The sequence below is a fragment of the Apaloderma vittatum genome, unplaced genomic scaffold, assembly GCF_000703405.1.
Source record: "Apaloderma vittatum isolate BGI_N311 unplaced genomic scaffold, ASM70340v1 scaffold19816, whole genome shotgun sequence".
Classification (NCBI taxonomy): Eukaryota; Metazoa; Chordata; class Aves; order Trogoniformes; family Trogonidae; genus Apaloderma; species Apaloderma vittatum.
The window spans coordinates 9,771-36,956 of NW_009720294.1; the positions used below are offsets into that span (position 1 = coordinate 9,771).

Sequence of the window (27,186 nt, forward strand, 5' to 3'; positions counted from 1 at the left end):
TGTTATGTAGACACAAGCCATGTTTTGCATTTGGATAGAGATTTAAATGAATTAAAGCTAAAAATTAAAAAGCATGATGCTGCAACATCTGGTCACTTGTTGAAGACCTCACTTTTAAAGTGGTTAAGTTTGCACAATTTGTACTTTTTTCTTTTTTTTTCTTTTTTCTTTTTTTTTTTTTTTTACTAAACAGTATTTTTCCTTCTTTTATAAACCAGAAAAACTAAACTACAGATAAATTTTCCCTACCTTGAGCTAATGCTGCAGATAGGGTTGACAAAGCTGTACAGCGCAATCAAACATACTTACATCTTAGCTCATTGTACAGGTACAGCCATAATCAAGGCACAAAGATCTTCTACAAGTTATTTTTTTTTTTTCAATAAAGTTGTACAAAATAATACATTTTACAGTCTGTACAAGAATAATAATCCAGCAGTAAAATAAAAAATGAGGGGAGGGAAGAAGAAAAAGAGGGAAAGACTGTGAGGACGACAGTCCAGGTAATGATTTTTAGAGCAGACGGGATCATCAGTGGACAAACTGAAACAGTGTGTGGTTAACTCTCTCTGCAATCACAGGCCATACGCAGGTCAACCCGGACACGTCCCTGGGTGTCTTTAGACCACCAAGACTGGTTTTAAAAATACCCTTCGGAAAGGTAGCGGTTGGTGTTTGCACTGTCTAGGTCTGTTGTAGAATTGTCAGTATTTCCGTTCAAAGCCACACGACAGCCAGAGAACCAAACTCAAGAGTCTGTCTTCAACCTCGGTCTGTGACTCGGCACCTTCTTTAGGCGGATGCAGTGAATGATACAAAGTGGAGATCACGGGTTATATGATTATGCCCACAACAGTGCTAAATTATCTAAAGTTTTCTCTCCCCAATTTTTTGTTCTATGTTTTAATTTTTTATTCCCAATTCTTTCAGGTGCTCCACATTCAGGGCTTTTAATCAATTACTTTTTATTTCTTTCTCTTTTTTTTTTCTTTTTTTTTCTATTTTTTTTTCTTTTTTTTTTCCTTTTTTGTTAATAACAGTGTTAGGGATTCCTCATGGAAATGGCCTTTTAAGTGTTAGGGGCCATCTCAAACTGTCCGAGGGGTACAGAAGCAAGCCTAGAAGTGCTGCTATTGTCCAGCAGGGAGAAAAAGTTGAGGGGTGCAAATCAAAGGGAGATTCAAACAGTTCTCTTCCACCCTATGTGGGCAAGGGTGTTTTTTTTCTTTTTTTTTTTTTTTAATAAGGAATAAGGAGTCCGAAACACAGAAAAAAGTGCTCTCCATCACAACAACTCGTATTGGCGAAGGTGCATGCGCTGAATAATGTCCCGACAGTCATTGAAAACCCTCCGGATGTTCTCTGTATCCACTGCACAGGTGAAGTGAGGGTAGCAGTAGTGCCTTCCGTCTCCACTGGCGGTGCTGATTCTCTGTTAAAAAGTCAGAAAGAGGCACTGGGTTAAAGTAAAACCGGCTGGGGAAAAAGAACCCCCCATGCTCTCAACACTCAGAGGAATAGCGAAGGTTAAGGCACGTTACGTACGAGTTGTGTGTTCAAAGGGGTGTAACTAAGTGGTAATACGTCCACAATTTTTCACTCTCCCCTCTAAAACATGGAACTGAAAACGGTCAGAATTACACGGAGAGGAAGCCCCTGCACACTGGGGAATTTCAGAGTGGAACTCAAGAGAGCACTGTTATTTATATGCAGCTTTGGGGAATTTAGCCACAGAGCTCCTAGCCAATTTTTTCTTGAAGAAAGGGAGATACTGCCCCCTTGTACAGGGTTTTATCCTCGCTTCACACTTACAGGAAACCTCCCTCAAAATTTTATTTTGTTCCATTTAAAAATGAGCCCATAATGCTCGTTATTACAAGTAATTGTAGTAATATTTTTTTTTTTTTAAAAATCTATGTCTGGTATAGCTTCAGCTGACCAGTAATGGGAAAGATAATATCAAAAGAACATTCATAATATTTTACAGATGATGCATCTTTTTATCAGTCTTTATCTTTAAAATAACTTGTGGAATAAAGATCTGGGCCCATTAATAACAGCAGGGCTTCATTCATCACTCTATTTGAGGTTCCTTAATTCTCACCGGTTCCTTTGCTACTTACTTACGTACTGTACCCACAAACAGATCTGACAAGCAGCTACCGAACAGCAGGAAAGCTCTTAAACCTAACAGTGGAGTTTTTCCGCAGTGTGGATGTTAAACACAAACACAAATAGCGTAAGCATTTTGCAATAGTGACCAGGGGCAACGGATTTAAACTACAGCAGGGCGGACTCAGACATCAGGAAGACGTTCTTTCCTGGGAGGGTGGTGAGACCCTGGCACAGGCTGCCCAGAGGTGGTGGAGGCTCCGTGTCCGGAGACATTCCAGGTCATTGATGGGGCTCTGAGCAGCCTGAGCTGGTTCAGGATGTCCCTGCTCCCTGCAGGGAGGTTGCACCAGATGACCTTTACAGGTCCCTTCCAGCCCAACACATTCTATGATTCTGTAAGAGCTTATATTGGAGAAGAATCGGGTAAGAAACACGGAAAGAAAGGAAATACTTACAAGAAACTCGTCTCTAATAAAATACTTGGCCCTTGTAACTCTGGGATCCTCACCAGGCTCTGGTATTGCTGATTGATAATAAGATAAGTATCTCATTAAAACAGATGGCTTTTGCTGAGAGTGCCTAAAATTATAATTTCTCTTTAAAGCTCACACAGGATAGAAACTTACTTTGCAAACCTGACTATGAGAAGACAAACTGTAACATATTATTGAACCCAGCAGGATTTTAGGAGAACCAAGGAACTTCCCAGTGGCCGCAGCAGCAGGCACTGGGCAGGTTAGAGAAATGACCACAGGTATGACAGGGGGGATGCAGAGGACCCATTTGTGACAAGCTGTACTGTGGTCTATGCCAAAGTAACAGCATTTTGGCAGGACAAAATTATTAATGTACTAACTGTATAAAAGACAGGATTCTCTCATCATTAATACCTAAAATTTAACGTTACCCTTTGTCTGAAAGACAATGAAGACTGCACTTGCTAAACAGTTGTCAAGTCTTAGCTGAAATTACCAAAAATATTACAAACATGATTAACAAGGAAATGATGAATTGCTAATCAAACTTAAAATTCTTACCATCATCTGGTGTAGTGTAGCGAGCAAATTCTGGAAAGTAGTCTTCAATTTTAGATTTCCCTGCCAAGACTTTCTCTGCTAGCAAATCTTGTTTATTCAGGAAAAGAATTACTGAAATGGTCCGTAGCCACCTGCAGAAGATTGAAAACACTGTAAGACGGCACAGCTAGGATCATACAGCAAAAATAACATTATCCTGGTTCTGGAGACAACAGTCATATGACCCACTGTAATAAATTTTAAAGGTTCCTTTCAGACCTGGATGGTTTAATTCTGGGTGTCCACACCTCGAGTTCGGTTTGTGTGCTGTTTCTAATGTGGGCAATGAAAGTTGCACACTTTCTCCTGCTAATTCATTATTAATTATCAACAATAATTATTGTTATTTATTAATTTTTAATGTAGTATTATAATAATACAGCCTATTGTGCCCCCTCAGTCTATTCACTGGGGGGGGGGGGGGCGCAGAGTGAAGGTCTTGATGCTCTGCAAACACCATCCACCAACAGCTCCCACAGCAGGTGGTTTCTGTGTTGTTGCAGTCAAGATCTAAAACTAAGGTGTGCGATACCAACAGCGAAGCTTCAGTTCACAGACCTGTTGTTCCAGATACTCTTGAAGAGGTTTAGTGCTTCTTGCAGCCGATTGGTCTGATTGTCCTCTCGTATAACCATGTTGTAGCTACTGCTCGCCACCACAAAGATGATAGCAGTCACATCTGAATCAAGAAATACCCATTAGCTAATACCAAACTTCAAAGAATTATCCAGGAACCCCACAGTTCAATAAAAAGCCATCAGCCTTTCAGCTTCAGGAGGAGAACAGGCTGAAATGCTATTGCTGACAGCTTTTCTAGGCAGAAAAAGAAAGTGAGCAAACATTAAAGATAGGAAAGTCAGGCCACAGAACAGAACCTGCCAGGATGACAGAAAATGTAGAAAAGAACAGAAGCGAGAGAGGGAAGCTGAAGAAAGCTAAGGGAATTTAAACAAGATTTAAAAGGTACAGAGAAATTTAGAAAGCAACTCCAAGCTCTCAAGAAAGGACAGGGAGGCCCTTGGGGGAAGACCTCAGGACAAATGGCACTTTTGATGTGCCTGAAGAGCAATACCAGCGGCAGCAGAGTGCTGGGAATTCCTGGTTAATCGCTCTAGTGCTCCTCTAGCGTCCTGCACCACTCAGAGGCCCCATCTCCTTCTGAGGAGATACTCCCAGGAGCAAAGAATCCCAATCTCTGTGTTTCTGCGTGCCTGTGCTGCCCCAGACCCCTCACCCTGACTTCCAGGCTCATGTGCCCAGACACCGAGAGCAGCAGCAAAGAGTCAGATCATCAGGGAACAGGAAGAGGAAGCAGCAGAGGTAAAACCCAAACAAATCTGTTATTAATAGCGCAGAAGAAAATACTGCACCGTAGTTCCACACACACACGAAGCGTTCAGGTGATATGCTGTGACAGTATCTGCAGCAAAATAAGAGGGATTCTAAAACGCATTCTACTTCACCTATGCTGTAGGACTTCTCTACAGCAAAGTAGATTTCGGCACAGCTTCACTAATACTTTGTCCAAACAACAAAGAAAAACCCAAACCCATTTTCACTAACGCCAGCTCTAAGAGAACTCGTGTGGAGAAAGGTTTCACATCTAAACAGCGATACTGAGTGACATAAACAGCTGTTGTGAACACGCCACACGCCAGGACACAGGCAAACCCACCGAATTTAAATGGTGTGGAAGGTAAGGGTAGGATCACCTGAACTAAACTGACGGGGAGACCCCTGCTCAGACTCCCGATCCCACAGAACGCCTGCAGAGGGTTCCGGTCCTGCCCGTGCCCCAGCGGGTGCTATGCACAAACCCACCAGCAAAGAAATCTAATTAAATTAGGAGAGGGAAGCAGAAGGAAATGGACAGGCTACGTTAAGTTATCAAACTTGAATTCCTTTCCACCTATGTTCTCCCTACAGATCTTCAATGTAGTTACAGAAGTTTACAGGTCAAGAAAAATTCCATCCCATGTGACTGTTCCGATAATTCCTTACCAAGCTACCCAGAAAAAGAAGACGGCTTTCACACAGTGAGGAAATTAAGATTGAGCATCAAAAGCTTGCAGAAACTATTTTATAAAACAAACATAAATTCTAATCATACCGTTAAAACACTGGATCCATTTTCGGCGTTCGTCTCGTTGCCCTCCAACATCAAACATACTGCGAAAAAACCATAAATCTAGTCAGAATACATTCTGTGGCTTGTTTTCTTCCCTCCCCTCCTCCCAACACCAAGAGAAAATGTAAGAAATTTTAAGGACTGCCATGTCATAAAAGCTCAAAGGAATTACGAGAACTCCAGCAGGTAACAGTGCCCCAACACAGGGAGGCAGAGCTCTCGTCGCAGAACATAATGACGTTTACTTTCACCACCACCTACACCTGCAGTCAGAAATTCTGGCGCGTATACGCTGCAGATTCATCTTCAGGCTCACAAGCCAACACATTAAAAAAGGTCCCACAACCAGTCATTTGCTCAAACAAGTATCACAGACCTAAAGACAACAAGACCAGACTAAAACTCAGCAGTTTTTGGTTGGGTCAAGTGACATTTCTGATCAGGGACAGTAAAGAGAACCTGCATTTTCTGTTACTTTGATACGTATAAAGTTTTTGGGCAAATACGTCACTATATAAACCAGCAACGTATCAAATACTCAGAAAAGCCATTAGTAAAAGTAGATTTAAAACACTTTGTTCTTTGCTATTTAAAATAAAAGCAGAAAACTGCAAATCAATTTGCATTTCTTTTTAGAGCCAGACTACTAAACTTAAAAAAAAAATAAATCAGAAAATACTTGCTTTCTACTAAGCATGAACTTGAGAAATAGAGGAGTCTCAGTGACTCCATGGCAGGGTGTCCTCCAACCTACCCTGGTATTTGTCTGCATTGTACTAAAAAAGAAAAAGAAGGAAAAAAAAGCATACTTACTGAAAATTTACTTTATCCACCTGAAACTTGGTTTCAAAAATTCCTGATGTCAAAACTCTGCATCTGAGAAGATCCTGGGGCATAAAGAAAGAGTCACTGATTCAGCATGGATATTTCATCGTTCTTTATGTATTTGACATTCTTTATGCAGGAATAAAGCCCTTTTGCCCAGCGCTGCGGTGCATTCCGTACTGCAAAGCCGCGTGCAGAGCATTACCAAGCTGCGTTACTGATGGGTAGAAAGTCAGGAATACACGTGTGATTTTGGATTAGGGATTTGGTCCTGAAAAGATCCTCAGGTGCAACAAAAAGAAAACTACAATTCTGATTAAAAAATAAAACCTTCTAACAAGGGTATTTTTACAAGACCTGGCTTGTAGTGGGAGCCAGAGAGGCTGAGAAGAGTCAACTTTGCATCAAAGGAAGTGTATGACCGTCACTCAGCGAGGAGGGCGCAGTATTTTAAGTTGCTCATTCAAATGGATATTTGAGTTTTCCTGTCACAGAAGCACGATCCAAGTCTTGACTCCAGGCAGATTTTCCTCTCACAACATATTTACATGTATAACCATCATCTCAATCCAGATGACAAAGTAGTTTTTCCTGGAATGCTAAACGTGCACAGTACACACTAATACCTGTATTACTGCCACGAACGGCAGCTAGAAAATTAGTGAGATCGTTCTCCTCAAAGACGCAGAGGACAGATAAATTGTGTCATTTCTTACTAAAACTCCGCATACCTGGTCAGACGGCGTGTACTCGTTCTGTTTGACTATGTCAATCTTGTCTAGAAAACTGGGGGGAGAAAAGAAAAAAAGTAAGTTTTCATTCTCAGATCGGACCAACCAGCAACCGACAGCTTCCTAGGTCAGGTTTGTTATATTTTAACGCGCGTGGATTCACAAAATGCTGAACCCTGAAACCGTGCATTTCCCAGCTGCCCCAGCAGAGGGGCCAGAGCCCCGGGTGATTTAATATCGCGGCTGGTCACCTCCCTCCAACCCCCACTGCTCCCTCCACTAACTAACATACACGTAGTTTAACTGAGGTAGTTTATTCATAGAAATTGTACAGTCTGCTACTTCTAACAGTAAAGCAATGACTCAAACTGCCTGCATGGAATTCTCCTCCAAGTAAGATGAATATTTTAAAAAAAGTTTAATCCTCACTATCATTTCTTTAATAAATGAAATCCTTAAAGCACTTTCATTACAAGTTCAGTTTAGTGAGGGGAAACAGTGCTTTTTTTCTGTCTATTGTTGGCACCAGTTTTTCAGTTTACTTTCTGGAGAAGTAGCATTAGCAGGCCAAACGGGTATAAAAAGATGCAATTTCATCCAAATTCATTGGGCATTACCTAAAGAGGATATCCTGCAGCCTTTAGCATGTTTTTACCAATTAACCATAAGCTCCTTATTACCTTCCGCTTCAACTCAAAGAGCAAAAATCTCAAGGAACCCATTTGTTAAGTCTGTGGGTTTATTCTGTGGGGTTACTACAGGATTCTACGATTCTATCTGAAGCTGCAACGGGGGAGGCGGCAGCCCCGGGACGCAGCCGTGCCACCGCTGACACCCTGTCGCCCCGTCCCACGGCGAGTGCGCCGCAGGGCCACCTCCCGTCCCAGGGCCGTGAGGAGATCCAGCGACTCTCCCACAGCTCTCCTTACCCGTAACATCCACGATCAACCACAGTGTTAAACCCAATATGCTTTAAGTTTCCTGCTCAACTCCTTCGCACAAATTCTTTGCGAAGCAGAAGTCACACAGAAAAGGTGAGTTTTCCCTTCTGATCCCCGCAGGCAGGTACGTACGCCCAAAGTGCGTGACCTACGGTCATGGGCAACGATTTACAGGGGTTGGAGGGAGGGAAATGAGCTACATCCCCCATTTACATATCAGAAACCCCCCCCCCCTTCAAATCACCAAGGGCCTTAGTCCTCAGGTTGCCAATTAACTTTCTAGAACACTGAATGAAGGGCAGGGGAAGGAGGAAAAATAATTGTATGTTTTAACAGTGGCTGCAGCGTAATGCCCTTTTCACCAGGAACTAGATAACTAGAGACGTTTCAGAAACAAATGAAAGTAATTTTTGTTCAGTCTGAAATACACAATTTGTAACACATTAAAGCCTATCTTACTACGGCTGCTACTAAAAACAGGAGACAAAGTGTAAAGATCAATTTCCATCGCAAAAGGTGACGTGGAGACGGCTATACGAGGATAAAACTGAAGATAAAATGTGTACTGCAATTTCTCCTCATTTCGTCCACGCCGTTAAGTAATTTTTATTTTTATTCCAAAGGAAAAGCAGTAAAGCTCTTTGCCCAGCACACAGAAGACAAATATGTACAAAAAGCTCTGAATTCCAAATGGCACGAGCGTTGCCACACTATATTCTCTCCTAAGACCACAGTTTCCAAATCATGTGGCAATTTCACGAGCTGGAGGACACTTGAAAAACGTTCAGAACAGAACACGTTCATAAAGATTTAAAGGTGATGACTACAGTGACCCAGCCTTTCTGTACCGAATTTATCTAATCACGACATTCTCTGCAAGGTTCCACAAGAGGTAGATTTTTGAGCTTGGGTTTTTTTGGGTTTGTTTTTAAACACTCTGCTAATCAGCTTAATGGATTTTGGAAACTGACAATTAGAAAATAACAACAAGATATTGCTAAAACCTGGAACTGAAAGTACAAACCTCTTAGTGTTGTTTATGCAGACTATTTTTAGGTCTCTGATTTCCTTGAAAAACATCAGGCACACAGGAGCAGCAGTACTGTACTTGAGATGAATTCCAACAGCAGCAGCCATGCCAGGTAAAACAAGTTCGAATGGAATAAATGTTTCTCCTTCTCCCCTCAAAAACCCCCAAGTTCTAACATTCAGTAACATCTGATACTCTATTGAAGAAGGAAATCTGTCACTGTGTGACAGTTACCACAAACCTACCCCATTTGCGGTGGCATTTTGGGGAAAATGGAGCAAAGCAAGACATTAAATGAAGATTTTCTGCTGTGCGTGATGTGTCGCATCAAAGTCTACACTCGCAACTTCAGAAAGGGCTAAAGACATTAAACATCACTTTGATTTTTTAATTCAAAGATAAAGAAAGGGGATTATTCCTTCAGCTGGTCAACTGAAAAATAAATGTGGTCTGATACACCTAAACAAAGGAGCAACAGTGGGAGCAGGAGAGTTCAGAAAAGATCAATCCACAGCGTTCCAAGACTTCTAAGTCGATGTTAGTCAAGACCAAATCATTTATCCAGTAAATTAAACTCACAATCGAGTCAGATGAGAACAAAGCCTGATTCAAACTAAAAATAAATTCACCATCATTAATTTCTATTTTTAATTCTCGTTATGCTTTACCCAAAACACAAGTGAGGCCACTCCAGCACTGCTGCGTGCCCTGAACTCGCCGCCGTTATACACTGTTCTAAGGCTACTGGAGATTTGCCCGTCTACTGTGCCAGCAACGCATTTCACAGGGAGAAAGAAAAGTGACCTTGGTGAAATAATTCAAGTAAAACTGTCAAACCACGAAAGCAAATTTTCTTCTGTGAGCAAGTCTCGCATCAAGTTATGGAGTCAGTTCTTTTCTTCTGTAAAATTTTCCCAGAGATTATATGCGAAAGCTATTTTCCAGAAAGCAAATAATTCATTCAGCATCGCTGCCAATTCTCACTTAGGACCGAACTCTGGACATAACCAAGTAACAGGATCAGTTCTTGCTCTGGAAAATACCGTCACTTAGTATAAGGCACTTTTGCCTGTACTATAGAACTTCAGAACTGATACAACACATGTTAAAAACAAAACAAGTAGCTCTGGACCATTTGCAGTCAGCACCACCAGAGAAGCATCTCTAGGACAGCAGCAGAAGTGTCCCTGAGATAGTACAAGGAACAGTATTAATAAAAATGCAAGCCAATAATTTTTTTCTTAAAAAGCGCTCTATTTTGGGGTCCCTCTCTTCATCTTGGGGAAGGAAAAGCACAGGGCAAGGCAAGTCACAGGTTGTTGTGAAGAATCAAGTGGGTTTAACTGCACGGGCTGCGCTGGGGAGGCAGATTTCACACCGGGAGATGCACCGAAGCTTCCCTTGGCTCCAGCCGGTCAGAGTAATTAAGTCATACACATAGCCCCGATTCTTTCCAAACTTCTAATAAGCCCATTAGGTCAAAAACACGCTCGCATTTTCAGATCAAGATATATGCCAGTTACTGATTTATTCTGGAGGTCCTTCATACAGAGGGAGCTGGTTTACCCCCATGTGGGGGAATTCCCTGACCGAACAACGCTGCTGCCACACTACGAACTGCAGCCTGTCCTCATTTTTCCCCTCCGAAAAGGTACAAAATACATTAATCTTCCACCTCAAGAAACAACATGACTGCACCGTGTGGGGAAGAACAGGGAGGGGGAAATCAGACTGCCTTCCTTTGAGCATTTCCTGACAGTCCTTTCAATAAACAGGAGCTTAAAATTTTACTCTGGGATCTGATGAAATGGCTGGCAGATACGAAATCTCTTTTTTGCTTTGTGAGAAAGACCTTTTGTTTTAGGTCTGCAACACTGGAAAGGTCTCTGCAAACTGACAACACACCTATATTTGAAGATCTTAATTTTTTTTTTTTTTTGAAAAGTCATAACCTGAATTTGTTTACATAATGTTCCTTTTAAAAAAGACACATGAAGAGCTCATCAGCAAGACACTGCGAAGCAAGAAGTGAAAATTGCCATCTCCTCGAAATACGACATTTGTTTATACCTTACAACCCTCCACAGCAGTACTGGAACTGTGTATTTGCGAAGTTTCTTGCCTCGGAAAGCCTCCAGGTATTTTACAGCGAGGAAATCACACTCACAGCTCCCGCCTGCCTTGATTCGGGCTGCGTTTCCTGCCTCTGCCGCCCCTTCCTGCGCCGCACACCTCACCTGAACCCTGGGCTAAAGGTAGGCACAGCGGGAGCAAGCTGATTGCCCAGAGTCCCCTGAGTCAGGGGAAATGGAATTTTCAGTTCCTCTGAGTCATGTGTTTTTTTAATCAAGAAATTACTAAGAATCAGCCAGAACGTTACTAAGAATTATCAAGATTTTACTAAGAATCAATGTTGCATTTAACCCGATCACCTCTAAAACAGTCTCTACAATTCAAGCGTCTCCATTCGAAAAGAAATCAGCATTTGTTTACTGAGCTTCTTAAAGACCAAACTGTGCAAACGTTCATCGGATTTTTATTTACCTGTCTATACCCTATCCGGACTACAAAACTAACTCAAAGCTCCGCAAAGTAGTTTTAAGCTGAAATTTAACTCCACATTATTTACAAATAAGAGTGTATTTTCACTTCTCAGAACAGATCATGCTGTACAGCTGCTTCAGTCCGTTTTCAGTCCTCGCCACAATCCTTTATGTCATTCAGAAAGAGTTTTCTAAAAGCTAAACGGCCAAATATTTGATAAATTTTTTCTTTAGCTATTTTGTCTGTGCTGAAGCCAGAGTCACAGGATTATTACAAAGATCTAATATTCTCTTTAAAAGGGTATTTGAGCCGAGAAAGGTACGATGTGTGTCCTGTAACTTCCACACAGTTTAAAAACATGTTAATAGAGGCAAGTTTTTCAAAGCTGGGAAAGCCAAGGGCTGTTACACTGTCAAACTGTGACTTCCCAGGCAGGCCAACACGCTCCAATTTTCCAGAGTTTTCAGCTGCGAGCAGGCACGTACACATCGACTGGCCCTCGAGCCTGCGCCTTTCTGCTGCTCTTGGGAGCAAGCAAGATATTAAAGGAGGAGGAAAATTCTACTCCTTAGAGCGGTGATAAAGATTTCTTTTTCTTTCCAACTGGTTTATTTTGCAAGAGACACAGACAAGCAGGCAAAGGTACAGGGATGATGCAAATAAAATAAGGAAACATTCTATCTGCTCGTATTTACGGTATCCTGCAAACGTGGGCGATATATGAAGCCAGATTTGTCTGTCTTTTGCTCAAAATGAAATTAAAATTGGGACACCGTAGACATTTTTTGTTTGTTTCTGAAGACACACTGATGTTTTCTACCATTTGCAATAACGGACTTTTTACTGTGAAGGTGGCCCCAGAAGACATGCCGCAAACACGTCAGTGCACGATTAAAAATCTTCAGAAGGGCACAGCTCTTTTTTTCCCCTAAACAAAACTAGATAGGGTGAGAGGAAACAGACTTCCACCAAAACCTTTGCGATTACTTTAACTACTTCGCAAAGCAAACTAAGAAAGAAAAAGAAGAGCCTTTAGGGACAGGCACACGGGGACAGTACTGTAACAAATACTATTGGCCTCATGACGAGAGCACTACATTGCACGTAAAAACATCTCGCGTACGATGTTCTGTGAGGAAATTCTGCCTGATGCCTCTCAGACATAAGGGCCTCATTCAAAAGCAGATTTATACTGGAAATTAACTTCAAAATATACCGTAAGACTTGAACAGAAGTAAACCAAAAGACAACTCCTTTAGAAAACTTCCCCAAGAAGCTGCAAGCATTTTTTTTCATTTCCAGTTTCAAGTCAAATGGCTATCGCAATTTCCTTATCGAAGTAGCAAGTCGCACAAAAGGATTTTAAAGCCGTTGAAAGCTCCGAATTTAACTATAAATTGTATTAATTCGTATACATCCCAGAAGAGTGATTTTGAGAGCGGCCCCAGCTGTAATTACAGCAGCTCCTCACAGCATTCCAGCCGCTTGGAGGCGGAGGGGCACCATGGGTCTAATTTTGAAGCAAATAATGAGAAAGCTGAAAAGTATGACTCCATATATTTGGAATCATCTTGTGGTAATCAAGGTTACAGTTCCTTATATGGTGTGGAGAACATGAAGCACACACACACAAAAAGTACAATATTAAAACTACGGGGCACAAAAAACTGCAACTATTGCAAAACCCCCTAAACATCCCCCACCGACCGGCCCGCAAAGCCCCCGTCCTCTGGCGTTGCCGTAAAATACAAACCTTGCCCTAAAAACACGCCTCGCTTCCTCGACCGCCTAATTAAAAAAATCGCGATCTGCCGGGAGGCATCAACGAATTTTGGACAAATCCCGCGGAAGGCAAACCACCCCTTCGAAAACCGCTCGCCATCGGAAAGAGAATTGGGGAAAAGGTAGGAGAAAAAAAGGAAAATCTCTCTGGCGTTGCCGTAAAATACAAACCTTGCCCTAAAAACACGCCTCGCTTCCTCGACCGCCTAATTAAAAAAATCGCGATCTGCCGGGAGGCATCAACGAATTTTGGACAAATCCCGCGGAAGGCAAACCACCCCTTCGAAAACCGCTCGCCATCGGAAAGAGAATTGGGGAAAAGGTAGGAGAAAAAAAGGAAAATCTATTTAAAGAGGTTGTAGTTGTCTTTTTTTTTTTCCCCTCCCTGCCTGTCTAAAGTTAGTCTGGCTTAGAGGATGCACTAACTTTCCCAATCAGTTTTACATTACAGCACAAGTCCCGAAATAGCTCCCAGCCGCCTTGGCCTCCAGCTCGGTTGCCATGACAATGGAACCACAGAGCTATAAATAGCTCAGCGGCACCAAATCTTGTGAGACACATCTGGAACGGGGCCAGCCCGGCCCCGGCCTGACAAATAAAAATAGGCACAGGCCCTTCCAGAGAAGGTACAACGCGGCTCGGCTGGCGGGGAGCGGCGGCCAGAGCAGCGCTTTGATTGCTCCTTAGCACGAGATCTGCTTGATAGGGGATGGGGACAAGTAGAAAAGTTACTTTAGCGCATATCAAACAGTCACTCTCTCTCTGAAGGTCTGTTTTTCTCTCTCTTCCCCTGGTCTGCAGCAGCACCAGACCGCTTTTGAAACTCGAACAATGCAGCCTTTTGCCCAGGAGACCATTAAAATAAGGCAAAACAGAAGAAAAGAGATCTTTGGAACTTCCCCCTCCAACGATTTCTGTTCGGTTTTGGCCCAAGCGTGTTGGAGCGCTCCTGGAGAGGGGCAGGCGGCCTGGAGGGGATCCTGCACGGGCTGGGGCGCTTGGCTCCCAGGAAAAGCGTTCGCAGGCTGCCCCGAGCCCGGTCCGAGAGGAGGTTGTCTCAGCCCCTTGCCCAGGCCACGGCCACCTCGGCGCCGTCGCTCTGCGCCACGGCCCACGGCCCCTGCCCAGGGACAAAACTCCGGCCGAGGTCAGAAGGCAGCTGTGCCTGCAGCTCGCCGGAGGTGGAAGGCAGGATCAGCAGCCGAGGCATAACCCAGCCCACTCTGCGACGGCTCCGCTCGACAAAAGTGCCTTTTGAGCACGGATTTTCTTTCGCTAAGTGGGTGAGAAAAATGTCGTATTTTTAGCACAGACTCTTGATCAACCCATTCAATTACATCCAAATTATCTGTGTGGGAACAGAATGTAATGTCAAAAATGTTATTCAGTATATTTGTCAATATTACCCAACAGAAGACATTTGTATAATCAGGAGATTCAATGTTTTCTCCAGCACATGAAAGCAACAGCTCAGGAATCAGCCCGAAGTTGTGAGACTTTGCTGTTTCACGGACTCTGGAAATAGTCACCGAGATAGAACACAGCAACCACCGCTCCCAAAATACAAAATCGTGGTCGCTCTATCAAAACCCAATAGCGACTACAGATGGTAACAAAACCCTGCAACTGTAACAAGCGTTAAGCCACAGTAAAATACCATAAAGGCAACGGGCACGCGCTCCACACAAACTGCACCATCAGCCCACAGGATTCCTTTAGGTCCCTACATGGATATTTTCATTTCTAAAAATTGTAGAGTAACTTCCACCCAGGCTTAAAGCCGTATGTAAACTTCCCTCCCCTTCCCCCTTCTTTTACCACATCCAGTTCGCTCATTTACCATCTGAACAATGTACGTTCCAGAAAACAGCAGTTTTCACAGAAGTATTTTGCAAACTATAATTTATAACATGCAATGCAGCACAATTCAGGATTTATTGGTTTTTATAAAGCTACTCCAAGTTAGTTCAAGAGCCTATAATGAACTGCAAGTTTTGATTTAAATTACGGAAAAAAGAACTACACATCCATATCTCTCTTCCTTAAGAAAGCAATTCATAAATTATTACGAGATAGCCCTTTCTGGATCATACAACGAACAAAGGTCCTCGTTTCATCTGGGAACAAGACGAGAGGGAGAGGGCTACTACAAGGTAACTACAAGGTGAAGCACTACACAGGTAACCCACACCCTGCCAGTAGCCCTGTCCTTGGCCGGAGGGGCATCCACGGCACCCCAGGACGCCTGCCAGGTCCCCTTTGCCACGAGTTCTGCGCCTCAGCTTGATGCTGCTCATGGATCCCTCCTTCTCCTGCGAAGCGCCCGCAGGGACACCTCCCCCAGGCACATCTTTCGCGCTCCTTTACGCTTCCCCCTGACCGGGGGCACATTTTATCCCAACCATCCCAGCCACCTGCCTGGCACCGTGCTCGATTCTCTGTTTTCTAATAAAGCCTGTCCCGAACAGCTTCCCCCCACCCACACCCAACACAAACCCCAAACGCTTGAGGCTGCTCCAGCCGCCCGCGCTCCTACTTTGTGTACGGAGGTATTTTCGCACTCTCGCAACTACCAAAAGAGACCGATTAAAAACAACTCACTACTGCGTGCCTCCGAGGCTCGCTCCGCAATACAAGCCTGTATATGTCAAATAACTTCAGAACAGCCCCTCACCCCGCCCCAGAAAATTACTTTGCCATGCCAGGAAGACGCGTAAGCTGGTCCAAGGCCAAGGCTGGGTGCAGAAATTAAAGGTAACAGTACGGGTGAGATCACTACGTCGTGATCTGACTCCAGGGCGAGCTCGGGGCGGGAACACGGTGTGAGCGAGCGGGGAGGAACATGGTGCAATCGTTATTATCTCTTTTTTCCCTTCTTTTAAGTAGGCTGCCAAAGAAGACAAAAACCATGGGAAAAGGTGAAGCAATTAAACGGTCGCATAACAAAATTTGTCACTTCGCTATCTGCCCCGGTCCTCCAGCTTTCATTCCTGAGTTCTGCTGGGCCAAGCATACCAGAGCTCGGATCTAACTAATGATCCTGTCTCTTGCAAAATCCTATCAAGCCTACTGTTGTTTTAGATACGGGATGTTCCCTCTTCTCTACACTTTAAAACAATTTTGTTTGCCTGCCTTCATCATCCCTGTTAATGCATCAGTGCTTAAAACAGAACAAGAAGCGAAGAGCGGGAATCAAAACATCACCCATCTCGAACCAATTGATGCGGTGCTGGAGGCGGAATGAAAGGCAAGTGGGACAACGGGCCTGGAGACTTCCCAGGGAAACCCAACCCCGGCCAGCGAGGCTGGGAGATGGGGCATGGGGAACAGAGCTGGTGCGGCACCCGGTCTGCTCTGGAACCCACCCCTGCAACTGCCGTCCTTCGAAAGAGGTCTGTATCTACCGACAAGGTCAGGGACTTCCGTGCTGTAAGCTGGTTTTAATTATAGCTAACGACACAGACCTTACACACAGCAGCAGAAGCCAACATAACTGCCTCAGCAACTGCGTCTCTGCTGTGCTCTGGGAGGGGCTGAACCTGGGGGGAAACTTTAATAACTTCACAAAATCTAGTTAAATCGATCAGGTGAAATGGGGATCTTCTCAGACGGGTTTAAAAATATTTGCTGCTAGCTTAGTCTAAAGGAGACTGTTTAAGCCAACTAATCTAGGCAAAAAGTCAATATGAATAATTTTTAATGGAATGGAAAAGTGCCCTATAGAATATAAATGCTTGAAACCCCCTCAACATCTTTGAGCTCAAACCAGTAAATGAATGTTTACTTCAATTTCAGATGTCACTCTTAATACTGTAACAACTTACGCATTCTGCAAGTGTACGTCCCCTGTCACAGGCTGCTCTGAGCAATTACAACAGGTGAGTCTAAAGGGATATCCTTCCATTGTGTTTCTACAAAGTACTTAAATGAACCTTGTCCTCATGGTCTTTAGCTCCCTCCAGTGCCATCAAATCAGTGGAATTGCTTTCAGTGGATAAAGACCATCACGCACGTAAGATTTTAAAATTGCATTATTCTGACAAAATTAGTAGCATCGCTAGTAAAGAAAATAAAAATTACGTTAATAACTTAAAATGTTAACAAAAGTGTATTCCTCAGCTACTGGGACCAAAAACCACAGCCAGAAAGTAAAAAACAAACAAGCAAACAACCGGGAAGTTAGATCTGAAGTAGGAAAAAAACCCTATACTGCCAGCCACAAACGCTTTACAAGCATTATTTGTTGGTATTTACACCACAGCTTTCAGATGATAAAAGAATTAATAAACTAATACTTCGTAGTAGTTTCCATAATTTGAAGAAACAGATCTGTCTGCAAAAAAAGACAAATGAAAGGATGAAAGAGTTGCCGCATTTCTCAGCTTGTGCGTGCCTTGCAGAACCTAAACCCCAAACGCTGCGAATACAGAGCCAGGCCCGTCCCCAGCTGCTATCTGACACACGGGCAGCAGGGTGTTTTAGCAGAAAATTTAGAGTTGGAGGTAGGTGGAGCTGCCATGAACTCACGTGACAGCGAAGGAATTTTGATCCCAGGACCGAGTTTCCGCAGGAACTGGGGAAGTGGTGACGGCTCGGGGAAGGACTCAGGCCCCACATGAGCCCAAACAATGAGAAGACAAGTCGCCGCTGGGATTTGAGCCGGGCGGCGAGGGGGACTTCACAGCCTTATTTAAATATATTTGTGCTGAGGCCTCCAGAGAAATGGCTCACAGGTATTTAACGCGCACGAATACGGATCCAACGTTGGAATTTCGCCTACTTAGGCATCATCCCAACTACTACTTTTGCTTAGTACTTTAGGAAGTTAGGTTCTTTTGCTAAAAGGCAGCAATTCTGACTGTCGCCCTGCTCACAGGGAGCTCAAAGGTTCCATTTCTTTCACGCCAGCGTCACAGGTGATGGGACCCAGGGGCTCCGAGGCCAAAGGGGCAGTTGGTCTCCAACCTGTCAATACCTGCACGGGAGCCGACAGCTTAAAACAACTCGCAGCAGCTCACGTTGCAGTTTTTGCTCTTCTCAGACGCACGGTTGCCCCCCATCCCTTCCGGGTTTTTTTGTTTGTTTGTTTTTTTAAATGTGCTTTTTCCAACTTGGGAAAAACAATCCCAGTCAACCCCAGTAAAATGAGGTGCACAACCTGGCATCCAGCATTAAAAGCACCTGTAAAGAACACACCTCTCACTAACAGAAAGCTGTTAGTCTTTTTTTCTTGAAAGTATTTGTTTGATCATGAAGTTTAATACCAGACATACTTTAAAAAACTCATTTTAAAAGTGACAGGGAGCTATAATAGCTCTGCAGCTATAGCTCTATAGCTATAATAGCAATTTTACACTGTGAATTTTGAGCAGTACAGTGACACTATCTTTGGCTACTGCAAAAAGCATCGCCTGCAAATACCTGTGTTCTTTTGCAATACAATAAAATGAAGAAGTCAAATTTTAAGTGCTTGTCTCTTCCTGGTACACATTACATCAGGCAGATAAAAGCAACAAGAAGTCAAGCTTGAAGTCAAACTCAAAGGCAAACAATAAAGGTGAAAATACGACTTCTGTGGGAAAGCCATTCTCAGGGAGTGACCATGTTCCTGAGAAAGTGCAGCCCTCGTTTATTCTCACAGGAATTGAATGCATCTAACAAAAATAACTGTCAGTCACCCCGTTTCAGGATTTTGCTCTTTGCTGAGATTTTCACTACTTTTAAAAGGAAAATCTAATACAGACTCCGTACCCTCACTTACGTGTTGTTTATGGTAACACTGATGCACAGTCATTGACTATAAAATATTTCCCCAAACTGCATTTGAATATTTGTGCTTTTAAACTATAACTAAAATGGACAGCTCAAAGAAGACTGTGACTTGAAAAAGGCTCACAAATAACACTAATTTAGCAAGTAACATGATATATCATTTCAGAATCTTTTAAATAAAATATTTTGGTCCTTCCCCTTCTCTTACCCACTGACTTCCTGAAGCAGTATTTTAATCATTATAAAAATGTGAGCTCAAACCAGAAGGCGGGCTATAAAAGATCTTAAAAAGAATATTAAAAGCTCTAATCACTCAGATATCCCTAAACCAGCCAGGAGGATATACTCTGTATTTGCAAAACACATCTTAACATTTGCAAAATGTATCTTTTTAACGCGGACTTCTGTAAGCTGTTTGCTTTTAAGATTAAAGTAACAGAGACTTCAGAAGGAGATGTGCACAGGAAAGTGAAATCCCTGACAAGGCACAACCTGGGCCTGTCTCCTCTCTCAACCCGGAGTCACGGCGGCCGGTTTGGGCACGGAGAGGGTTTCCACCGCAGCTCCCTGCCCCGCGGTCGGGTGCTGCCCAACACCGAACCGAGGCAGAGCAGTGCGGGGTGAGCGCACAGGAAAACGGAGGCGAGGGGAAATTTGGGAAAGATTTTTAAAATCCCTTACTCTCTAACTAGCTTAAGACAACGCTACAACGAGGAAGTGATGATGGAGCTGCTTCAGGTGGAATTAGTTCTTTTAAACAAGCTTTACTGAATCTATTTACCACGTTTACACAAAAGCATTGTCGTTACCTACACAATTCCTACATATATTATTCAGAGAAGAGAATTTTTTCAGCATTGTAACTTTAGAAATCCTCAACGGCAGGGCAGGTAGCTCTAATGGAACCTTATATTCAGGAGAGTACGAAGCTTCAGGAGGTGGCACAGAAGAGTGACACACACACACTGCCCTGGCAGTCTCAGCACCCTCCCTGGCCTCCCTGCGGCAGAGCTGACGGAGGCCAAGGGCTGGGAACGCCTGGGCAGGGAGTCTTCTCCCACAGCCCCGTCCCGCTCTCCGGACAGGGGTCTCCGTGCTCCCCGGCAGTGCCAGAGCCTCAACCCCAAACCACCCTTCCGACGAGGTTGAAAAGAACTTCCGCGCTGAGGTGTGCTGCACAAAACTCTGCTACATTTAAATCACTGCTGTGTTCTCTGGAAACTTTAACTTTAGCCCGCCTTTCCTTGGGCATGGGAGGAAGGAGAAATAAAGATTCTTCGCCACCGCGGTTGTGAAGCAAGTATAAAATGGTGCGGTGAGCTCTACCCAATGCAGGTCGTGTGAACCAAACACGAAGAGGTGGAAAAGAATTTCATCTCAACGGGCATTAACACTGAAACTCCAGTGATGCTGGTTTGTGCTTCTTTATTTTATTACACTGAAAAGAAAGTAGCACAAAGCTATTAATAACAACCACAAGTGAGTGGACTCCTCATCCCCTGCCCCTCAATCACTGCCTGGCAGAGGGAACCCAAGGGAAAGAAAAGTCAAACTGAAGGGCCGAAGGTCAGCAGTAAAGTTTCAGAAAATTCCCAAATTCTGGATGACTAAAAGCCGTAGGATTCCAGTAGAGGAGAGAGACACCTTGACCATCTCTTTGTCTGCAGAGGGCAGTGTCTCATGTTTGCATTTTAAATGGCTGAACCTCTGAACCTACATTATTTATTAATAGATCAAAATTTTCCTCTTCTGTGTGAAAGGAACATTTAAACAGTGTCAGGAGAAGAACCCAGCTAAAACAGATAGTAAAAACCACGTGTAGAATTACTGCAATGGGAAAGACGAGAAGGAGTCTCAGAAGGTGCTTCTCTTCCCCAAACGCAGCGCACATTCCCACACCAGCATATGTGAAGGGGTGATGAGCCCAGCTGGGGCTTTCGTTGCCCCTTACAAAGCTCTGCTCAATACCCAGGGCTGTTATTTTGCACAAAGCCATAAACCCAGCAACACTCTTACCATGTCTTACCGCAAAGAACCACGAAAGGATGCACAGCACCCGTCAGTGTTGCAGTCTTGATTCAAATACATGCCTAAAACGATCTGGTAAAAGTGGGATTCTCGGCTGTGCTGGGAAGTGGCTCCAGCCTGGACTGGCTCACCTATTGCTCTGATACCTGTAACTAGAAACTATGTGGTTTAAGGGTGCTGAAGACAATTCCAGGATTTCCATTTGTTCTGCATGACTATAAATAGAGCTTCCGGATCACGGTCTGCACTAAGAACAGCAGCAAAGACGGCAAAGGTGGAAGCGACCCAGATGGGGGAGAAAGGCTGGGAGCAGGTTCAGTGGTTCTGGTGAAAAGGAGGTGTGCTTCTGCATCGCTTACGCCGTATCGCGGGCTCACACGCACAGCCTATAAACGTTACAACCGGCTGTGAAACACAGCTTTTATCACGCTACAGAATTTTAACTCCGCTTCCTCTCCTCAGCAGCAAGTTCGCAGACTCACCACAAAAATCAGTGCCTCAACACAGCAATCAATATGTTATACAGAAGCTAATAACATGCAACAACTAAATAGAGCCACTCCCTGTTTTCTTCTACATTTTCCAGCCTAAGACATTCTTGCAGCATCCTGAACGCAGCGGCTGCCCTGCCCTGCCCCGAGGGTGATGCTCCGAACCAGCGACAGGTGCCGAGCTCTCAGTGCGGCACTTTCTCCTCACCCCATCCCACCCACGTTCAGATCCTATAGCCTGAGCTTGTCACCGCACAGGGAGCCGCTCTGTCGAAATGCACACACACAGCAAGTCCAGGGACCAGCCTGCCAACAAGCAGATGAGAAAATTAAAAAAGATCCGAGATGCTAATCAGCCGTGCCAGAATAACACTGCTTCTAAATACAGGTTTTAAGGGAACATCAGTGGAGTATTTCTGCAGATAAGCATATCCTTCATTTTAACTTAAAAAGAAAAATTCTATCCTCTGAGAACCCACTTCCATTTGAGAGCTATGTTTTATTAACATATAATTTTGTTTCTTTGCGGAAAGACAATAGAATGGGGAAGAAAGAAAAAAAAAAAAAAAGGCTGATATAATTTACATTCGGGTCACTGATTTCCTTGTTTGTGGCTCCAAACACCAAGCCTTTAAATAGGAAAAACCCCTGACACCCAAGCCCCACGGTGCTCTGCAGCAGAACTTCACCCTGCTACCTACACTTATTTTTATCAGTGTGATCTGCAGATATTTAGTGGAGTTACAGTCAAAAGGCATACCAAGGGAGAATAAAAAACAGTCTTCAACTAACGTCAGAAGTGAAAAATGCAACTTCTCTAACGTATTACTGATTTCTAAGTAAGTATGCAGGGAAACTGCCCTCCACTTACACAGACACATCCACGTGTCTTAACTCCGTACGGTAAAAACCTGTTTCACTTTTCTGCATGCCCAGTGTTAACCCACTGTGATGCTTTGTGGTAGGGATGTTTGGAACAGATGTGACACAGTTCAGAATTTAAAAGATACACTATTTGACTGTGGATCCTGCTGCAACCTCATTTGCCCTCTAATACATGTATGTATAAAAGCAGCATATGCTTGTACAAATTGTGGTAATTACAGAGGGTTTTTTTCAAAAAAGTGCCACGTTTCATACAATCTGAACATAGTAATTGTCACTTTATCTCACAATCTACACTGCGATTTCCAATATGCACAACAAAGGGACTGCTGGGAGAACTGAACTGAGAAGGTAACTTGCACTCCTCATGGTACTAGTAACAAGCCTGTGTTCATTAGGGTTTGTTTTTAAAAGGTATTTGTGGAGTTATTATAAACGTCTCTCAGAGAACGGTAAAAAAATAGTGTGCTGGGTGCGGCACTAATCTTTCATTTCTAAGACTTGTCTTGAGGGAAATCAGTCTCATATTCTTCACAGCCACGTGACTTTATCAGAAAACCACAGCGCACAATTTTGGCATAATTAGCAGGACCTTCTTAAATACAGCCCAGAAGAAAGCTCCGAGGGAAACAAACACATTTCACATCATTAGGGAAAGTCAGAGTTGAAACGGAGGTAGCAGCCTCTGCAGGAACAGCAGAAATCCTACCTATTTTTAGTTCACAATTCCAAAAAGAAAACAGCTGGGAGTCTAATGAAATTATCTTGGTGACAAATTTAATGGACTGAACACTAAAGTTACTATTTTTAAATAAAGTTCCTAATTATCTTTCAAAACAAGAAGCAATTAAGCAGCAGTGGAGCTACGGCTTCCCAAGCATCTGCTAAGGCTTGGCTCTGATCAGACTGAAACTGGGAAATGGCAACACACACCACCTTTCTGATCCTAAAGACTGGCTGAGGGCCAGGCTGGGGCTTTGGTTGGGGTTTTTTTAAAGTTTAATGAAAGCAGTTTGCTTTGACCTGTCCAGCCCTGCCTTGCCCTGTTTCTCCTTGCCCACTGCCCAGGCACCCTCCTCACACGCAGGGAACTTTTCCATCCAGCTGCACAATCCACAACCCGCCTGCAGGAGAAGCTGAAGAGGAAAACCAAGCTTGCAATGCCTGAAGAGAGCTGGTGAAAATGATAAATGGTAACAAACTGCTTGGACCTTAGAGCAGTCGAGCTCCATGGAGGAGAGGTGGGCAGCAAAGCACTCCAGAGGCAACGGTGAAGGGTCAAGGATCTCACTGAGCAAAGAGCTCTGAAAGAGCACAAAGGAGTTCACACCATGGAGCGTATCGATATTTGCAAACTCCCTAAATGGGCCATATAAATCACAATAAAAGGAGTTACAATCTGACATGTTCTTCTTCAGACAGCTCTTACAAACTAGACATTTTAATTACTGGCTCCCTTCATAAAACACTGTGACAATAATGAGTACGTTATACTTGTAACCTCATATAAGACTGTTCCACACTTCCTACATACTTCATGCCTTTTTTCAAAACAGCTTTTAGCTTTTAACAATAGGGGTAGAGAATTGGAGTTAGCACTGAAAATACACAGACAACACACTAATATCTACATTTTAATGTGTCATAGCAGGATCCTAGAGTCTGGAATACATCATCTATGCTGTAAGATAGATGATCTCTACATCCATCCTCTCAAAATCACTTCATTGTGTCAAGATTCTTGATGATATTAAAATACTTTTTGGCATTAGTACCATGGAAGATTGAAGAATAATATTCTTCACTCATCTGATTTCATTAAAAATCTCACACTATCCAAAATCACCTAAAGGTCTTTGCAGACATGAGCCTTTATATTCCTCTTGAAGAAGTGACACATCACAACACAAATTTACAAAACGAAGTTTCACTCAAGTCTGGCCTTTGCTAACACAATGTGTGGATCCTAAAGCAGTTGGGCTCGCTGGAACTGAGATGAACAGCAGGTCCTGCGGCAGAACGGTGAAGGGAAGTTGTTCATCGTGAATCGAGGAAAGAATCGAGACTGTACACTAACAGCAAGATCCGTTCTTCACGGCACACGCACTGACAGGCAGAGCTGACAAAAAGACCAGAAGAAAACCACAAAGAGTAGACTCAGCAATGACTGGTTCACTCTTGAGACTCAATTGATGAAAGCATACCCAGTGAACAGCCACGCTCCTCATGAAGTTACGCAACAAGACTGTCTTGCCAGGTACAAAGCTTCAACACGCGTAACTCTCCCACACCGTCCCTGATTTTATAACACCCTAAGCGAGTAATTAACATCCAACCGAGGTGCCTTAACAGCAAAGTGGTGACAGCGTGTGCCAGACAGGGTCTGCAGCAACTTTGCTGAAGTCGGTAACGTACCAACAAAACCAGCACACAAACACAATTCGCAAGGATTTGGCGGGTACATTGCTATTTTCATTAATCTATAAAACTAAACAGCTTTAGGCTTCAGAAGGTTATGTGGGTTTTTTTTAATTGTCAAAACAAATCTTTTGGCGCAGCTCATAGAGCACAACCTGGCCACCTGAAGGGGGCTGGATGCGGCTCCCCCCAGCAGCTCCTCCCGGACCCAGGGCTCTTTCCATCCCCCAGCTGCAACCTCCTCGCTAAAAATAGCCTTTTGCTATAGCTTTTACTGGCTGCCGTTTACATAAGCCCTCTGGGGGAACGGGAACCTTGCAGAGCACCCAAGGCACTTCACAGTCTTCACAGAAAATTACCCACCCGACACTGAAAACCCTCCCTTGCACGATTTAGCCTTAATAGTGGATATCCTTCTCCAACACCTGTTAGAGTACCACAGCCCAGAGAGGTAACACGGAATTCCCTTTAACTGGAACAACTCATTTTAACAGGCTGCAGCTACAAAATCAACGAAAACGTAGTACAGAGCCATCAGTTCAGAAATGGTATTTGAAATCTCAAAACCTATCAATGACATCCTGCCTACACAATTACTCTTAATCACATGTAAAATTAGCTAGCAATTTCTTTCCGTTTATTTAGGACTTAGTCATGTACTGTAAAAAGTACTTAAAGAACACTTAAATTCAAACTTTGGTAAGTTCGTTCACTTAACACAAGCTTAATCTATTTTTTAATTTTCAGCCTGCCGCTCCTAAAGGATTTTATGACCATGTTCCCTGCATGCAAGCAGACAAGCAAGTCAATCAACTTTTGAGCCTACTGGTCAACTTCCACAAAGTTCCTGCAGAGATCTTTGTCAGGGATCTCTCCAAAAGAAAAAATTCAGCAGTACCTGTTAATACAGGCAAGCACCCAGACAATAGAAATTTAAATTGTAAGTTCCCAGTGAAGAAAAGGCTTCGGTGTATCACCAGTGCAGTTGACAGAAGAACAGGAGGGAGAGAATACAAGCCAACAGCATCGAGCGTTCCCTCTCCCTGGGACCGGCAGTGATGTATTTGCAGTGTTTCAGCCCAGAGAGTAATTGGGAATCGAACCTGGTGCTTTCACACTGCCCCAGCAGATGTACTGGCCTCATTTCAGCCTCGTATCAGAAATTCTTCTATTGCCTTCCATCTTTCGGAACACTGTTGCTTTTAATTCCTTTTTAAGAGCAAGTCTTTAATGAGGTTTTACAGTATCTTTTTTAGGTCTTACTTTGATAAAAGTATTCTCCTAATTGTTGGCTTCTAATCTTGAAACGTTCCTTTTCTGCAGCAATACAGCACGAGGGATAAGAGCTCTCGTTAAAAAAACCCAACAGAAAACAACAGCCACCCTTGCTCCAAAAGCTGTCGCGCTTGCTAACGCCCAACATCAGGAGCAGCAGATCCCAAGGTCAGGAAAAAGTTCCACCAAGGTGAGTAAACCACAAAATCCTAAAAATACCGATCGCACCCCGCCATGTTGGCTGCTTTCGGGGCGCCGGCAGATTCACAGGGCTTCAGCAGCTGTTTGCTGATGGAACAGCATCAGCCGTGGCTCCCACCACAGCCAGAGCCCAGGGGTTCTCCCCCCGCCAGCACCCCACACCCCACCAGGGCACCCCGGGCTGGCTCCTGGAGAGGCAAGGCCAAACCGGTGCAATCGATTCCTGCCCCTTTCCTTGAGCGTTTACTCGGGGGCCAGGCAGATCTTCCTCCCGCAGGAGGGACTCCCAGCGAAGGCTGCCCCAGCCCGCGTGGAAGCCTTTCGTTCCGCTTGTGTCTGTACCTTATGGAACCGTGTGGATGGATCACAGGTCGAAACCAACCTCACTCTGGGCTTTTTCTGTTTGCACAAAGGGAGGCTGCAACAGCACGGGAGGAAAGGGCGTGTGAAAATTAATTCTCAGGAACCAACACGAGTTGCTTTGACTGACTGTCAACACTGGAGAGCTACGGTTTTACACCCCTGCAGTAACCCAAGACCACTAAGTCTGATACTAACAATTCAAGACGTTGCTTGTCCCTTTTTTTTTAAGTTTTGGAACTTTTACAGTAAAACTGAGCACAATTTTAAAATTAGTGGGGAAAACTTCAATAAATACCGAAGTGTAGCACACCCTAGGTGCACGACAACCTTACAGAGTCTGCAGGAACACAACTCCTCCTGCTATTCCAACTTCTTATCCTAACAAATTCATTATAACAGACAGACCGATCACCACTTGTTTTCACGCAAACCAGAGGATTTAACGGTTATTGTGTACACAAAAATCTGCTATTGTACTCGTTCAAAGGTACTCAATATATGTGTTTTTCTTCTGAGAACTAAGATTACAGGAGGTTTCACTTGCAACAGATCATTATTTTTAGGGTGAATTCGATGCTCTT

At 43.7% G+C, this 27,186-nt stretch overlaps 1 protein-coding gene across 1 annotated transcript in view; it reads right to left on the bottom strand.

The window, feature by feature from the left end:
• Positions 1–168: 168 nt before the first annotated feature.
• The window catches only part of LOC104275119 (guanine nucleotide-binding protein G(s) subunit alpha), a 35,416-nt gene continuing 8,398 nt past the window's right edge, over positions 169–27,186 (bottom strand). Inside the window, exons 2-8 of the mRNA XM_009870979.1 lie at positions 6,876–6,930; positions 6,133–6,206; positions 5,302–5,360; positions 3,750–3,870; positions 3,153–3,283; positions 2,571–2,638; positions 169–1,432 (exon numbers count right to left, since the gene is read on the bottom strand). Of these exons, the coding sequence (XP_009869281.1) occupies positions 1,286–1,432; positions 2,571–2,638; positions 3,153–3,283; positions 3,750–3,870; positions 5,302–5,359 (525 nt within the window). The 5' untranslated portion in view covers position 5,360; positions 6,133–6,206; positions 6,876–6,930 and the 3' untranslated portion in view covers positions 169–1,285. The remainder of the gene's footprint in view (positions 1,433–2,570; positions 2,639–3,152; positions 3,284–3,749; positions 3,871–5,301; positions 5,361–6,132; positions 6,207–6,875; positions 6,931–27,186) is intronic.